At 35.3% G+C, this 18,484-nt stretch overlaps 1 protein-coding gene across 1 annotated transcript in view; it reads right to left on the reverse strand.

Annotated features, from left to right (window-relative positions):
* Positions 1 to 3,636: 3,636 nt before the first annotated feature.
* The window catches only part of TMEFF2 (transmembrane protein with EGF like and two follistatin like domains 2), a 262,310-nt gene continuing 247,462 nt past the window's right edge, over positions 3,637 to 18,484 (reverse strand). Inside the window, exons 8-10 of the mRNA XM_066345763.1 lie at positions 9,536 to 9,659; positions 7,633 to 7,791; positions 3,637 to 3,948 (exon numbers count right to left, since the gene is read on the reverse strand). Coding sequence (XP_066201860.1) covers positions 3,852 to 3,948; positions 7,633 to 7,791; positions 9,536 to 9,659 — 380 coding nt within the window. The 3' untranslated portion in view covers positions 3,637 to 3,851. The remainder of the gene's footprint in view (positions 3,949 to 7,632; positions 7,792 to 9,535; positions 9,660 to 18,484) is intronic.

An 18,484-nucleotide genomic window follows, 5' to 3' on the forward strand; every position in this document is an offset into this window, starting at 1 on the left:
CAGCTTTCTAGTTTTGTTGTTGTTGCTATTGTTTATTGTTTAATTAATCCTCATTTTCACCTCCTCTGCTAGAATGTAAACGTCAGAACAGAGACCTGTTACTCATATCTTGGCTACATAATAGCACCTAGAATAGTGTCTAGCATGGTGGAGGCACCCAATAAATGTTGAATAAATGGAAACAACTGACAAGGCACTAATTTTCTACCTTCTGTTGCTCCTAGGCTAAGGGAAGACAAACTTGTATGGAAAATTAAGAAATAACATGAAGAGTACAGTAACAGAATTTGGAAGACGCTAAGGGAGGCTTCACTGATAAGCTGCTATTTGCCCTAGGTATTGTAGAGAGAAGCAGGGTGTGAAAAGAGCATGTGGGGTGGATAAACTATCAGAAGCAAGTAGTCAGAGTTTGTGTGGAGGATGAAGTCAGCCCGTCTAACTAACTGTGAAGAAGCACATCTACCCAGCCCGGAGATTTCTCCTGGAGAGCCCCAAACATTCCGAACTGATCATTCTCAGAGCCTTTGCTACATTCTTGATCATGTTTTATTTGCCTCTCAGTGTCTCGATGGGCTACAAGATTTTTGATTCAAGGGACAAATGAACTGATGGTGAGTTCCTTTTAGAGAGGGACTCTAGCTTATTTATCTTTCTCTTCTCAAAGATGAGCATGGTGCTGGTAATTGATGGCTGTCAGTACATTTTTGATGTATAATAAACATATAATGAATGAATGGGTGAATAAATAAATGGATGAGTGAATGACATGGCTTAAAACAGTTTATTTAGAAAGAGTTTTGAATTTAAGTTCAGGACAAGCAGCAAAAATAGTGAATGTGGCCTTAGGTAACAAGAATAAAAGCACAGTAGTACCTGGGTTTTTAGAGATAGAAGTGATGAGAAAACTAAGACCTGAGATGTGAAATGAACTGCTCATGGTTCCATAGCAAATTTGTGGTTAAAGTAGAACTTAAATTAGAGATCATGTCTCTCAGTTAAGTCTGTTTTCTGTAAGTTTGACTTATAGAAAGTGATGATCTATGCTGGTCAGACCACAACTGTGGCAATCCGTGCAATTCAGAGAACCCTACACTTAAAAATATATATTGACAAAGTAGAGTCTGTCCAAAGAAGAGTGATACAGATGCCAGGGGGATCTGGAAACCACATCACATGAAGGTCAGATGAGCACATTAGGGATGTTTCATCTAAAGAAGAAAATACATGCAAAGGGGCTGTGGGGTGAGTAAAACACATCATATCTGTCCTATTTTTATTTATTTATTTATTTTTTAGTGAGAGAGACAGAGAGAGACACAGAGAGAGAGACACACACAGAGAGAGAGGGACAGATAGGAACAGACAGGCCAGAGGGAGATGAGAAACATCAATCTTCGTTGCAGCACTTTTGTTGTTCATTGATTACTTTCTCATATGTGCCTTAATAGGGGGTGGGGCTATAGCAGAGCGAGTGACCCCTTGCTCAAGCCAGTGACCTTGGGCTCAAGCCAGTGACTTTTGTGCTCAAACCAGTAACCTCACACTCAAGCTGGTGAGCCTGTGCTCATGCAGGATGAGCCCACACTCAAGCTGGTGACCTCGGGGTTTTGAACCTGGGTCCTCTGTGTCCCAGGCTGATGCTCTATCCACTGCACCACCACCTGGTCGGGCTGTTCTAATATTTTTAAATACCTAACTCATTATTCCTTTGCTCCAGAGAGAAAAAATAGGAGCCACAGGTAGAAAACATAGAGAAATAAATTTCAACTCAACATGAGAAAAATTGGTCTCAAAATTAGAATTGTCCAAAAATGGAATTCCAAATTATAAGTATGCAAATAGAGGCTAGATGCTTATCTGTCTGGACTAGATTGTGAGTTTCTTTATAGTAGAGATCATGTTTCATTTGTATTTCCCTAGGACCTTGAATAGTACCTGGCATAGAGTATATGCTCACTTAAGATTTGTTATTGCATCATTTAAAAGGGATTCTTTCATGAAGTGGGTAAGTATGGAGGTGAACAGGAATGTACTATATTATTAAATCCAAGGACTTTTTCAAAATTTAGGTTTATGATGCTTTGATGAAAACTTATCCAAAGGAATGTATCAATACTTAACAAAGCAAGTCAATTTCATAAGTAAACATCAGTGAAATTGTTGTTTATTTTAGCTCTATAAGCCCTGTGATTTTGCATTTTTGCTATTCCTTTAGGAGAAGGGTTTGTTTGCCACAACTCTTGTCTTACAAAGGAGATCAGGGCTAGTTTCTGCACCTGTTAACCAAACCAAAATTCCATGTGGAAGTTTAAATGGAGTTTATTTTGTACAAGAGGCATAGGACCAATTTAGGAAAACACTTGAATGACGGTTATGCCAATAGATTCATACTGTTCAAAGTGATGACTAACCTAGAAAAACAGGATTTTCAACCAGTTCTAAATCCTATTTAGATTGTAACCTTTAACATTTTAGCAAATATCTTAAATATCACTTAAGAAATCTTATTTTTCACTGAATATTTTATATTCAGAATGTGTTGATTTTATACATTTTTTTTTGATACAGGAGTGTCAGTCCTTTTAATCCATGCAGAGGTAATTTGAAGGAAAAAAGAAAGTTTTATTTAGACTTACTATATTAGCCACAACAAGGTATAAAAAACTAAATAGTAAAAAGGCAATTATTTGATTTATTATTTTCCTCTTTTCAGTTTGAGAATTTTTATAGTTAATATTTTCCCAAAGTGGTCTTACCTACATGTATGTTCAAAAATCAATCAACTTTCCACTTTCAGAAACAATGGATTCATTTTATTCTTATGCCTTCATAGGAATGTTTAAAACAGATTTTTGTTTTATCAAATATTACCCATCATCTTAGCTTCATTTCAGATAATGGTGCTGCATTATCATAAAGCCATTCATGAGGTATTTGGTTTTGAATCCAACTTCTTTTAAAAGAACTACATACTATAAATATAGTGAGATTGCTTCAAATAATTCATGATTTTGGTGTTTCAAATGTAATGATGTTATTAAAAGTTCCCATAGATATTAATTCTATTCACCAAAATAGAATAGATTTTATACTCTGTGTATTCCTAAGATTTAATGTGTTCAGGACCCTTCAGATATATGCACTTTCTTGGGAGATTCTAAGATGCTTCACAGATAAAAGCCAATATCTTCTTTTCCTCTGTATTATGAGTTATAAAACACTTTCCCTTCCCTTCTTTGATTTAATTCATATGACTCAGATTTTTCTGCTTTGGGGATGAAAATAGAGGACCAGGAAAAAAAGTTGATAAAATAGAGATGATTCAAATATCTCAAATATTTTATCCTCACTTGATATAAAATAAATTATTTTTTCTCTTTTCCAATAACCATCATTTCCCTTGATCTTGGAATCACTCAAAACCTAGCCACTGAATGTTGTATAAAATAATGCTCTGTTTCAAGATATGAAGAAAGATGAAATACTAGTACCTGTACAGATTGTACTAGCTTGATTATGTTTAGAGTTAGGAGATACCGCAAATTTAAGAATGCCATTTCTTTTCTCATCACTGAGTATTTATTATATATAACAAATACATGGGAAAGAAAAAACTATATTGTGTGATATAAATAGTTTATTTACATTACAGAAAAACATCAAGACAATGTATACTATTTCAAATATATCCATACATAATCAAATATAGCTGTAGTACATGTTTTCATTGGTGTAGATTACCACAAATGCAAGGCAACATGTGTAGATCTCTTGTCTTACTCTCTTGTCTATAATACTGTATTGTGTAGTCCAAGCTTTCGGTAGTCCAGCCACTGTGCCACATGCTCCCTTTAGATTAACCTTGTGGACGCTCTTGTTGTGTTGTCTGAACTGTAGTGCCCTGTATTTTGCTTCTGTCTGTGAATTCTGTTGCTTCTGGGGCATTTCCTAGAAGGTTGGAAAGTTTACAAATCTTAGTCCAGTGCTATCACCTAAAGTTTAGTCTTACAATCACAGACTAAAGTTATGAATTAAGGAAGTAATTGAAGTAGTTCAGATGAGAATTTACTAGTCGCATAGCCAAGTTGCAGTCATCTTTAAGCATCTGTTGAGGAGAACTGAATAACAGACGTAGAAGTTGAAGAGAAGTACATTTACCTAGTCCTCAGCTGCTTATTCGTTAAAGCATAAAGAATGACTAAGCACAAAGCAATCAAGCAAATCGTGAGCCCATCCAATCTCACTTTAAAGGTCTTCAACAATTTTATACTTTAAATGTCCTAAGGATGAATGTTATATATTGACATTTCAATGCTACAAGTTTAAATTCCATCAAGCCAGAGAATGAGACAATTGTTAATATCTGATTTACAAGGGAAAGGGATATTATTTTGGTTCAGCTTAATATGTTTTTGCATTAATACTATAAGCTAAGGACATAAATTGGAACCAATTATCTAGCTTCTATGAAGGCTAATATTCAGTCAAATTATCTGAAAAGCTAGACCTAGTATCTTTTGTCTTATAATAAAAGAATGTTTTGATGATGCAAATAAGAACATATAAAGTTAATAAAAAACTTATCATAATAAACTGTAGAGTATCAAAGAATATATAAATAAAACCCATATATGTACGGGATTTTTTGGGGGGGAGGGTAGATTTATCAAAATAAACATGGAGCTGAAGTCACTATTTTGCAAGTAGGAGCTAAAGATAAAAAGAGTGAAAATCCATCTTCTCAACAGGCAACTCTTTTCATGTCTCTAGATGTTTATATTTCTTATAAGACATGTTGTATTTAGAAGAAGGGCAAGTACTCAGCTCAAACAGTAAAGAAAAGGGAAAGAAATTAGAAAAAAGAAGTGGGATGAGGAGAAAACAAGTAGAAAAGAGGAGAGTCCAGGTGAAGGGATTTAAAAAATTGAAAACAATGAAGGGATCTCTGCCTGGTGCATTTAAAAAAAATCTATTAGCCTGTAAGTATTTAGGAATTGGTCTTGACAGATTCATGTGTCCAGGTCACCAAGAAGGGAGGGTTTTTCGGGGGGTGCCCTAGTTGGAAAGTTCAGTTTTTGAGCAGAATGTTTTTAAGGGGTTGAAATGAATCTACAGTGGGGACAGGATAGTTTATTAATTAGTTTGACTCCTATAAAGACACTGGAAGGCTTTGATGTCCTGAGACAAATTTATACACTTTATTATAATAAGGCTAATTAAGTTTATGTGCTAGTCTCTTCCTCAAAAGTAAACAGAAGATAGGTTTTGTTTGTCTTAATACAGATAATTATAATGATCATATACCTTGAAAAAATGGCTTGCTCCAATTTGAAACTTGGGTAAGGTTGCCTTGACCATCAGAATATACAACATCATGACCAGCCAAGGGGCAGTATGAGCAGTGGTTAAGTGTACAGGCTCTGGCACTAGGCAGCCCTCCATTTCTGCCCTTACTGCTCAGCTGTGTATAGTCAGCCATTTGCTAACTTCTCATACCTTAGAATCCCTATCTGGAAAATGGGGATAATTTTTCCTTCTTCAAATGCTATTTAATGTATATGTCTCACTCTGTGTGTGTGTGTGTGTGGTATGTGGTGTGCGCATACACATATATAATATATACACAGAATTCCTGCTGATGTAAGGACCTATGTATTCCAGTTGTTTTTATTGTGTATGGAAATGGAACTGTGTTTAATAACAGACTTGAAAATTTCTGCTGAAGTATTTAAAGTTTAGCATTTTTGTCAGTACAGGATGTAGCAAATTCAACTGTTATTAGGTGTACTAAACACAAATTTTGTTTTTTATATTCTGATACTGCTTAGATATTAAAAGGCTCAAGACCCTCAGAGTAACATGGCACAGTTTCCTGTATTTTAGATTCTTTTCTATCTTCTCTTTCACACTCAGTGATTTTGGTTTCTTGAGTCATCTTTATGTTTCCCAGAATCTATTTTGATATAATCCATTGACTCACTTGGCATCTAAACGTGTGAGCCGAGTTGATGAACTCCGCTTGGCTTAGAGCAGCACAGAGCACCGGTCCACACTCTTCACTTAAGCCTTTAGGCTGGGCAAGGATTTATGAACCATATTTTGTCTTTTTCAAGAGCAAATGCCACATTTGTCCTCAAGAAGATAGTGCGATACAGAGACTGAGATGTATTATGGCCTTTATTTTCTAAAGATGTGGTACTTTGTTTTATTTTCTTCCCTTTTGAAAATGATTTTTTGGAAACATTCTGATTTATTGCAGAGCTGTGCAAACGAATGAGTCTAAATGCCTTGTGAATTTGGCAAAAACCTTGAAAACTTCCTTAAAACTTTTTTTTCTCAAGGAGAATGAAAGCATTATTATCTTTAATAATGTTTTAGGCAAGACATAAACACTATGTATTTGGTTTAGAATCTAATCTTCGGTTAGCGTGACTTGACGCACCAATAAAGTTAAGCAAGTACCTGGCCTCCCTCCTTTACTCCAAGCCCAATGTCAGACATCACTGACTAATCATGGTATTCTTTCTTGTTGAAACTAGATGAAATCTCTCTCTCTCAACCTGCTTCTCTGAGAAACAATTACCATTTGATTGTTCTAGGAATTTGAGATAAAAACTTGTTTTGGTATTTGTTGTGTTTTCATATATCAAAAGTTTTCATGTGCTATAACATAATTTTTCTCATAACTTTATTTTTAATTTTGTGATTAAAAGCTATTTTGTTAAGATAAAACATATTTGTTATTTATATCAAATATATTAAAATGATTTTATCTAAGAGTTACATTTGGAAATATAAGTACCATCAATGAAAGATGTAATTTAATACTTTTCTAGGCCTTGTTTAAAATTTATTTGACTTCATTCAGCATACTGATCTGGATACGTAAAACACTGGTCAATAATCTATTAATAGTTTAGATGGGTCCTGGCCAGTTGGCTCAGTGGTACAGCATTGGCCCAGTGTGTGAAAGTCCCAGGTTTGACCCCCAGTCAGAGCACACAGGAGAAGTGACCATCTGTTTCTCCACCCTTTTTTCTTCTCTCTCTCTCTCTCTCTCTCTCTCTCTTTCTCTCTCTGCTCCCTCAGCCATGGCTCATTTGAACAAATTGGTCCCAGGTGCTGAAGATGACACCAAGGTCTTGCCTCAAGTGCTAAAATAGCCCAGTTGCTGAGCAACAGAGCAACTGTCCCAGATGAGCAGAGCATTGCCCCCTAGTGGACTTGCCCAGTGGGTTCTAGTCGGGGTGCATGTGGGAGTCTGTCTCTCTGCCTCCCTACCTCTCACTATATATATAAAAATTTAAATGAAGACTGACTTTTTATAGTTGAAAGAGAAAAGTATATTTATACAAAGTCTAGCATTACACATTAGAGGAAAAAATACCTTTGCTTAGAAAATAAATAATCCTCATCATAATGCAAAAATAAGGAAAATAATTTATACTACTCAACATAAAAATTAGTGTCTTTCCATTTGGCTATTCAAATGCTGTTATTATGGAGAAATAGGTCTCCAGAGAATGGATGGCTGCAGAGTCCAAGAAGGGACTCATAATTAGAGTGATCTCATTAAGACAAAAAGGAACAATATATTCTTTGATATAGTGGTCACTAAGTACAGTTACTGACCTTGTGATGCAGAGGACCACCACACAGATGACAGCAATCTGAATAGTTCCAATCACAGCTGCAATTAATACGTACTGAAATCGCACAGGGCCGGGAACAACATACAGTACACTGTAGTCCTTTTTTTCACAGTGTTGTCCAGTATAACCAGCATCACACCTGGAAAAAATCATAATGTCCAGTTACCTAAAGCTGCTGAACTCATTTTTACTGTTGGTCTATCAGCATTTATCTTCATCCTAAAAGTAGGGCATTTGTTTCTACCTTTAAGAAAATGCTACTTTGTAGATATTAGTTCTTCATTACTTATTTTCAAAAAGATCTCTTTGTGTTTTTGATTTAAAAGATATGTGGTTTCTTTTTATACTAACAAGAGAGTTTGATAATTGTTCTTTCTATATTTTCTTCAGTTGAGCTTTACGTTTTACCTAACCTGTTCTTTCATCAACCTAAGTCAATATGATTAACCGAAAGGCTTCTTTCTGATAACATGGACATAATAAATAGGGTTATTTTATTTATTTATTTTTGAGTAAATCATTCTCTATGTTACTGTTAGGATACATGTTGAAAAATCTTAGGACCAGAGGTACAATAAGAGTAATTTCTTTCATTTCCTGGTCATAGCATTGTCTGCTTATGTTAGAGAATTAAATTTCAGTAGAAAATAAAGATAATAATGCTTGTTCTGCAAAACAAGTCCATATGCTATTCATCTGAGTATGAATGCTGACTCTCACTCAACCCTCATCAGAAAGCTCAGGTAGACAATCTGCATATTAAAATTAGCACTTGTCAACAAAACAAGAAAACAGCTCACATAAAAACAATACTAATGGGGATCAATTTGTCATTGACTTTGTACAACTATTTTAGTACTTCACTTCCAATTTCTCCTAACTGCATCCTGGGATCTTTCCTGTCTGCATCAGAATAGTTTAATAATGACAACTCTGCTGAGAATGACAGGTCAGCCAGAGCAAAGTCCCAGTTATGTTCACTCCGCCTGGCTTCACTGCAAGGCAGATGCTAGTGTATTCAGTGAAGGAAAACACGAAAGGAAGAAAGGAAGATAGTTCTTGAGAAGACAGGTGTAGGGGAAGAGGAGGAGGAGGAGAATGGAAGAGAGAGAAGAGAAAAAGACAGAGGGAGACCAACTCCTTTCACTGTAGAACAATACAGAACCTATTTCATCATGTGTCACTTGTATATTCCTTTAATAAAAATATGATACGTTTACTTTCACTCATCTCTGAAATAATTATGTTCTCTCCATAAAAATTTAGCAGATATGTGTATTTATCAACCAAATCCAGACAAGCAATTTCTTTGTGTCTCAACTGAGTTTGAGTCTGTGGAGGTACAGCTTTTCATTTCACTAGACAAGGCCTGTGGATAGCAGAGCCAAGAAAAGAATGTGTACCTAGCAAAGCCAAGACTGATAATATTTATTTTAAGACCTAAAGGACTATGGAAAAGATGGCCTCCTAAAAAGCAACTATATCATCTTATATACAGTAGGGCTTTGCCCATTTACTTGTTTGAGAAATAGTTATATTTAAGCACTTGATATGTGCTAACTACTCTTCTATGTACATGGGAAAGAGGGTGAATAAACAGAGAAACCTGTCTTTAAGGAGCTTGTAAGGTTCAAAGTACAATTTAAAATTCTACTAGAGAATTATACAATCATATGTTAATACCAAGTGTGCAAGGAACATACATTTCATGGTTTTCTAGAAAGTGTGTGTATGTGTATGTGTGTGTGTGTAGGAGAGGCAGAGATAAATTTGGCTGCTGATCACCCATTCGGGGAGAATGGCACCCAATTCTCTAAATATACAGCATTTAGTTTGTACACTTGACTTTATACATTTCAAATGTTAAAGAGCGAAAACATTACCTGCAAGATGGCTCCTGCATATTGATAGAATGTTCGCACTTCCCATGCATGCAAAAGCCATTGTAATGTTCTGGGCAAGGTATGTGGTGTTCTCTGGCACTTTCTTCTAATTTGTTAGCATTCTCTGTGAATACAGATAAAAGCAAGCACCCCTGTAAATACATTCTTAGCCTGGTAAGATCAACCAGTACATTAAGAAGCAAAGTTACAGTAGATAAAAGTATTTAAAAGAACAGCACTGAAAGGCCATGCTTCAGAAGAAAGAGGAAGAATTGAAAGACAGACATCTTTACAGTTGTGTTTAGAAGTGGAACTGCAAAATTACCCAGTGCTTTTTATGCTTTTATGCAATTTCCTACATCTTTAACAGCCAATAATGTGTCTATGAGTTATCAGACAGCCTTAATTTTTCTTGTGTAGAGACTGTACATTGATCATAAAATAATTCAAGAAGAAATACTCTGTTTTTGGAATATCAAAGCCTAACATAATGTCCCTAGAAGAAAATTGCTGCAATACCTTGATACTTTCTCAATGTAGGAGCTTAAACGTTAAAATATGGCTGCATTCAATTGTTGAACAAATGTTTTCCAAAACCAAATGCAAATTTCAACAAATGTATTCTCTCAGGTTTTTTTCCATCTACTGTGAACATGAATTCTACTATCACCCCTACATTTTCTCATTGCCAAAATAAAGCTATTGAAAAAGCAAACATTATTTCAGAATCACTTACGTAGCTACAACAGAACATACTGAATGCTATAAGGGTATTGTAATGCATAATATTTGGTCTATGTTAAGAATGTTACATAAAATTTAAACTTATGATAAAGAAAAAAACGTGTTTAAAATGAACCCTTCCTCTGTCATTACAAGTTTTATTGGTTTTCTCATGTTTTTATAGAAATACTAAAATATTTTTCTGACTTTTGTTAGTCTAAATACTTTTTTAAGATTTTATTTATTCATTTTAGAGAGAGAGAGAGAGAGAGAGAGAGAGAGAGAGAGAGAGAAAGGGGGGAGAAGCTGGAAGCATCAACTCCCATATGTTTCTTAACCAGGCATCCCAGGGTTTTGAACCAGTGGCCTCAGCATCCCAGGTTGACAGTTTATCCACTGTGCCACGACAAGTCAGGTGTTAGTTAACTACTTTTGCTTAATATTTGTAATGTCATCTCTAAGCAGTCTTCTATTCTTTTTTTAAAAAAATTAATTATTATTTTAGCAAGAGAGAGAGAGAAAGAGAAAAAGACAGGGACAGACAAGAAGGGAGAGAGAGGAGAAGAATCAATTCTTCGTTGCCTTGACTGGGGGGCTCCAGCCAACTCAGTGACCCCTTGTTCAAGGCAGTGACCTTATGCTCAAGCCAGTGACCTTGGGCTTTAAGCCAGTGATTTTTGGACTCAAGCCAGTGACCCTGGGGTCATGTCTATAATCCTAAACTCAAGCCGGTGACCCCATGATCAAGCTGGTGAGCCCGTGCTCAAGCTCGTGAGCCTGCGCTCAAGCTGATGATCTTGGGGTTTTGAACCTGGGTCTTCAGCATCCCAGGCCAATGCTCTATTCATTGTGCCATCACCTAATCAGGCAGTTTTCTTTTTCTTTATATGTTCATTTTATAATATAAAGTTTTGCTTATTTTGAGTCTTTTCTATAATCTAGGACAGTGGTTCTCAACTGGTGCGCCAGAGCACACTGGTGCTCCCTAGAAGATTTCCAGGTGCGCCCTATAATATTCCAGAGAAATATGTGCCTGTTGGGGACCAAATAACCAACAGGGTTTTTGGAACTTTGATTTTTGGGAGACAGAGGTATGGGGAATTGGCTGTAAACTGACAGTCTGCCCAACCCCCCACCTCACTTGCCTGATTAGGTTGCAAAAGGCTGTTAAGCTGTGGTGCTGGATTGTTCACACTACCCCCCATGTTCCCTGGGAAGACTGGGGGCAAGTTTCTTCTATCCTTTGTTTGGTGTAAAGTTAGGATGATATGTATGGTAGGGGTTTTCTGCACTTGATAAAATCCTTGGGTTGCCTTGGAAACATGATCAAAGATCTCATTGATTTGCTAATGGCCCACTTTGCCCTATAAATAAAGCAAGATGCAGTTTTGGGGCATGCTTTGTTCTTGCCAGCAGCAATTACAGGGCCCTCCCAACCACATATTTTCTTAATTCCATGTATTTTTTAAATTCCGCACCGTTCCCACTAGGGACCTGAAATTACTAGCTGCACTGATTTGCAACACATGCTCAGATATAAAAATAAATATAGTTACTCTGTTATACCATTTCATTACAGAATACCACTCTTTTTGTTAACACATCATTATTATATTTATTATTAACACATCATTATACTATTTTTAGATAAATACACCCAAATAAAATGGATAGATTTCTCAAAAAGAAGCGTGATATTGAAGAATTCTGGAAGTGAGCAAAAGTTAAGTTTAAATAAAATAGGACTTGAAGGCTGATAGGCAGAATTTAATTTATAGAATTTCCATCACTTAACACTGAACAATACGATTGGATTAGAAACCCATTCATGGAAGCTTCAAGTGGTTTTGGCTTAACATTAACAGAAGAACTGGCAGCTGTATCCACTGATTGTGAGTTGATGATTAAACATAAGGAATTGACTCTTGAAGCCTTTTGGATTTCTATAAAAGAAGAATATGTGGCAATATCTAAAAAAGCTTTGAACATTTTACTACAATTTTCAACATCCTATTTATGTGAATTAGGATTTTCTACCCTCAACACAATTAAGAGTAAAAAGAGAGAAATTCTTCAATGTATTGACAAGGAAATGAGAGTTTACCTTTCAAATATATGCCCAAACATTGAAGAAATTGCTTGGACACATCAGGTTCATGTTTCTCATAAACACAAGAATAAAAAACACATTCGCACCAGGTCCTGCAGAATTTACTAAATCTTACTAAGAATGTATCTATATATATGAAAATATAACTTTTTTGTAGTTTTTTTAATTTTTAACCTGTCTTTTTTTTACAAATTCTAAAAAGCATAACTCAAAAAATGTAACATAAAAATGTTTTTTAATGTCAGAATAAATTTAATTTTGTCATATTTATTTTGTTTAATTACCATAAAAGCATGCTTGGACTTTATATTTTTTCTTTAATATTTGACTTAATTATTATAACATATTTCTCAGAAATTTGTATATAGTGCGCCCACAATTATTTGTAGGATTTTAAATGCACCCTGACTTCAAAAAATTTGAGCACCACTGATCTAGGACCTGATGTATGTTGAAATTCTAGCCCCAAAACATGAGCAATAAAACTTTCTTGATGTTAATCTAAAGGTATCCTTCAACAGCCCAGTAACTGGTCAGCAGTAGTAGAAGATTTATAATGAATTACTATTCTTATAAAATAGATTATTTCTTGTTATTTCTACATAGTGGTATACTTTTTTATTATGGTGTGTCCCTTATCATTTTTACTGACAGTCATGGATGACTCCGGGATGAGTCTAATCATGAAGAGAAAAAAAAACAAACATACCTCCATATTAGTGAATCAGACAAACGTATTATTTATGTTTAAACAGGGCTATAAAATATCTATACATTTTAAGATCTAGATGTCATCTGCAGAACATTGAAGTTTAAAATAAATTGTCAACCCTTTGAGTAGTGCAAACTTTCATGTACGTCCTTGTGCCTCCTGACCATCCAGAATATGATCAATTTATTTTAAAAATGTGTAAGGCAACATTTAAAAAAAGGCAAATGTATGTTCCTTTTGTTTCCATAAATTGGTTATCAAACAATTTAAACATGATTTAAATTAATAAAATTGTAACTAGAACTAATTTCATTTTTTGAAAAATAATTCACACCCGGGGGTATGCAAGCATGAATGAAACTCACAACTCAAAGGGTTAAATATGTGAAGTGCTTTGTTGGGTAGATATATTTGTGTACATTGATATGATGGGTAGTATTTCAAATTACATATCCAAATTAATAGAGGATTTCCAATAAGTATGCTGGAGAGACTGGAGATGGCATTTAAATTATTCATTTTAATATTTCTACTATGATTATTGCCATTAAACTAATGAGACACTTCCAAGTAAAGACTAAACATATACAAAATTTTCTCTTTTGGTTTCTCCCATTCTTCTAATCTAGCTTAAAATTTGGGTCATGATGCTTGGGGCGACAAACTGCACCTACAGAAAACAAACATCAAAAATGAAATGGAGTAGTGTTGAGTGAAATATCCAATATGAGGATGCTTGACCAAAACGGAAGTAGGGCAATCATGGTATGTAGATTCACCTTGAAATACCTTCTGGTCATTCATGAAACTAAGAGAAGGCTGGGCTCATTCTGTGCCACAATCAGGGGGCTATAAGATAGAGTACTCAAACCACACACCTACTATTTCAATGCGACCTTAGCAGTGGAAGTTGCTGGCCCCACTACTGAGGTAATGAAACAGCACTTATTTTCACTCTTTATTCCTAGACCTTTTCCCCATAACAAACTATTAAAAACTTCTTTTTAGTGTCTGTTAGCAACCTGTGAGTGTTTCTGCACACCTGCATGTGGAAGAATTTTCCGTAACTTCCCTATGTTTCAGTTATATATTGTGATTTTAGTCACAGTATTTTTTTTTATTAGGGCTATTTTTCTTTCTGTCAGTTGCAAAAGAAGATGAAGAATTTTCTTAACTCAAAATCCTTTTTTAAGCTATTTTATTTTTTACTTAGTCCCTCACTCCATAGTGTTTGTTTCTGAATTTGTACCATATTCATGATTATAAATTGAAGACCAAGGGCAAAATAAGAGCTTGTTTGCATAAACCTGGTGCCTTAGTATGGTAAAGCTGGATAATTTTACAAAGTTCATTACCCAGACAGGACGATACCTGGAATGGGAACCGTTTCCATCATAAAATATGCTAATTAGTTTATACCATTCATTATGAGCTTGCATTGCTCTATTTGTAGGATTCTGTCAAAGAAGACAGTAGAGAGATTGAAAATAAATGAGTAGAAGAAATGATCCCTGGGCAATAAAATGAGGAATCATCAATATATGTCAACACATTTATAGTCAATCCAACCAAGTGTATTAAAAACCTGAATATATAACAACTTCTGGTGATGCAACTGATATTTTAGAAATAAAACATAAGTATATTAAGAAAACTAGAGACACACAAATCTAATATTCCAACTGAATATGTGTATGGCCCATAGTATTTGTAATCCTGATGTTTATGCAGAAGTAGTCAAACAATAATAAAGCATTTAAAGATTTAAAATTATATAAGCGATATTTTGGAAGTCTGTATGGTATGTTTCCTCCAGTGGCTGATGATTTAGACATCAATTTCTCTGTCCTCCATTGAAAAATAATTTAATGTAAGGTTAGTGCTCTTTCTTCTAAGAAAGATATTGATAATGGTAGAAACTCTTCTTGTCTTTGTCTAAAATCCTTTGACTTGTTTTCTGTTTAAATATTTATAAATGGTTTGTTCTAAAAAAATATATCCTGACCCTTTTAAGAAACAATTTCTGGTATAATCTAAGTTACTTCCCCAGAGCTAATGCCTACTGTTAGTCAACAGCAGGCAAGGATTACAGAAGCTGGGCGCTCATAGATATACATATTGTTTCTGTCCTGATAATTACAGAAAAAGAGACAGGAGGAGCCAGAGACAGAGGGAATGGCAAGTACCATTACCATGGCCTTACCTTTCTCATGTCAAGTAAGGTTAGTGGGCAGTAGGAGGCAGAGCCAGGCACAGCCTTTCAGAGACTAAATCAATACAGCCGAAAGCAAGTTGTGATGCAGGTACGTGTATTTAATATTACCCTTGCTTCACCCCGCCCCCACCCCCAAATTGGAAATAAGATGTTATTTAGATAATTCATCAAAACAACAATTGTAGATTACAATAGAATTATGACTGTAAAATTCGACTAAACCTACTCATATGTCTGAAAGACAGCACATTTTCTTTCAGACAAGGGTTACAGCTAGGCAAAAGAAGCTTCTGAAAGTTGACTCAAATGATAAATTCAAGCATTCTCTGGGTGCTCTGTGAAGCCAGCTTGAACTAGTAACCCAGAGTGTCAGCTGCAGAGATGGATGAATTAGACTATCAGTGTCTGATGCTATTAAACCATTTCTTTTGTTCTCATGCTCTGTTCCCTAAACCGTTTTAAAATAATTTGACTTCTATATAGCCTACAGATTGAGAATGTCTCTGGCAGTACCATATGAATCTCTTATCAGTTTGACAGTTATATATTTTGTTTGAGTGAATCAATTGGTCCTGAATTTCTGTGTATTTTTTTGACCACAAGTCAGCCCAATCAGTTCTGAAGTTTTGTAAAATCAAATTCCTGCACTTACAGGCTAGAGGACTGGACCCAATCAGTGGTGCATAGCAGTCAGGGAGGTCTTTTGAGGACTGGTTAGATGATATTTCTCTGGATATACCCCTACTTTGCTTTATTCCAGCCTTTCTTTTGATTAGCATATACAAATCTTTTAGGCCATCGATTCTGCAGCAGGAACCTGATTCTGTGTAAGGATTTCTGAGTAAATCGGAAAGATCCTAAACTAGAGGTTATATTAAGAATATAATGGATGGGCCCTGGCCGGTTGGCTCAGTGGTAGAGCATCGGCCTGGTGTGCAGGAGTTCCGGGTTCGATTTCTGGCCAGGGCACACAGGAGAAGTGCCCATCTGCTTCTCCACCCCTCCCCCTCTCCTTCCTCTCTGTCTCTCTCTTCTCCTCCAGCAGCCAAGGCTCCATTGGAGCAAAGTTGGCCCGGGCGCTAAGGATGGCTCTATGGCCTCTGCCTCAGGTGCTAGAGTGGCTCTGGTTGCAGCAGAGCAATGCCCCAGATGGGCAGAGCATCGCCCCCTGGTGGGCATGGTGGGTGGATCCCAGTCAGGCACATGCAGGAGTCTGTCTGACTGCCTTCCCATTTCCAACTTCAGAAAAATACAAAACAAACAAACAAAAAGAATATAATGGATGTTTTCATGAAGCAGATTTCTTCTGAATATTTTTAAGCAACTAGAGGTGTTTAATAAAAGAATGAGTTGTATAGTGAAGAATTGAGTTCTGGTAGAGTCGAAAGAAGCTGTGTGTGTTGCTATTTCTCAAGGATGTTATAGAGTGCTAACGGGTGGTAGATTAGATTATTTCAGACCTCTAGGTTCTTTGAAATCTAAGAGTAATATTTATTTCTAATACTAATACTTATAGTAAATTCCTAATAAATCTTTACTCATATTTATGTAAAATATTATAATTATATATTTTATATTGTGAGAAAAAGAAGTAGAGATATAACAATATTATTTAGGCATAATAAACAAAGGAAATCACTTCATCTTAATTATGAAAACATTTTACTTTTTCAAAATGGTGTAAAATATCTTAAGTACTGACTATGTCTATAATTTAGATATTCTTGCAGAAAGTGATCTTCATTGTGTAGTGTCTTCCACGTAGAGAATAATATGTTTGTGAATCTAATTGTTCAAATACCCCAAGGTTGTGGGTTTGATCTCTGTCAGGGCACATATAAGAATCAACCAATGAATACATCAATAAGTGGAAAAACAATCAATATCTATTTCCCTTCCTCTCTCTAAAAATCAATGAATATAATTTTAAAAACATGGAAATAGAAGTATTTTATATATATATATATTCAAATTTAAAATTTTTAGTTTGCTAGAAAATTGTGGCACAGTTTGTGTGCCCACAGGAAAAGATAGTTGAGAAGATAATAAATCAAATTGTACTACTCATATGCATGGGCTTATCAAGATAATTTGCAATGTTAAAGTATTATGTTAAAAATTGAATTTAGATGATCCACAAACATATTATTCCCCACATGAAAGACAATAAATACATAATGAAGATCACTTTCTGCTGTGGACCAGTGCGGCTCATAATTCTGGGTCTTGAGTGAGAACGGTGCGGAATTAAGAAAACAGACTCATTAAGAAAAAAGGATGGGATTGGGAGGCCTCTTCAATGCTGATGGCAATATCCAAGTGCCCCATAGCCCCCAGTTTGCTTTATTATATAGCCATATGCAAGTCAAGGAAGTCCTTGATACAAAGTTACACATCTGAGGCAAAAACAGGAACTCTCCCAAGGCATAAACAGGAATCCCCCTACCATGCATAAGCGAAATTAACCAACATCTGAACAAACAAAGAGTAAGAGGAAGGGCATGTAAATTGCTTCCAGCAACTTAAGCAAGCAAGTGAAGTGGGTGCAAATACTCAGCATCATAGCCAATATGGAGGTGGGGGGGAGAACTTAACCTTTTGCTAAGCCTCGAATCTACAAAGGCTTTTTGCCATTTACGGTCCACAACAACTTTCTGTAAGAATGTCTGAATTATAGACATAGTCAGTACTTAAGATATTTTACACTATTTGAAAAAGTGAAATGTTTTTATAATTAAGACAGAAGTGATTTCCTTTTTTACTATGTCTAAATAGCATTCTTATTTCTCCACTTCTTTTCCCCACAATATAAAAGATAATATTTTACATAAATATGAGTAAAGATTTATTAGTAACTTACTACAAGTATTAGTATTACAAATAAATATTACTCTTAGATTTCAAAGAACCTAGAGGTCTGAAATAACCTAAACTACCACCCTGTAGCACTGTATAATGTCCTTGAGAAATAGCAGCACACACAGCTCCTTTTCGAAATATTTGTATACTTGCACATCTGCTGTGATGACTTGATTTTACTAGTCCTCTACTTATTGCCATATTCTCAAAGGAATTTGAAGATAATTTATTTCACCCACTAGAATAAAAAGAAAAACTTTCTTTCTATTATATTTATATTGTGCTTGAGACAAAAAAATTGTTTTGAATTTAGAAGTAAAGTCATGATTG

This window comes from Saccopteryx leptura, chromosome 7 (genome assembly GCF_036850995.1).
Source record: "Saccopteryx leptura isolate mSacLep1 chromosome 7, mSacLep1_pri_phased_curated, whole genome shotgun sequence".
Classification (NCBI taxonomy): Eukaryota; Metazoa; Chordata; class Mammalia; order Chiroptera; family Emballonuridae; genus Saccopteryx; species Saccopteryx leptura.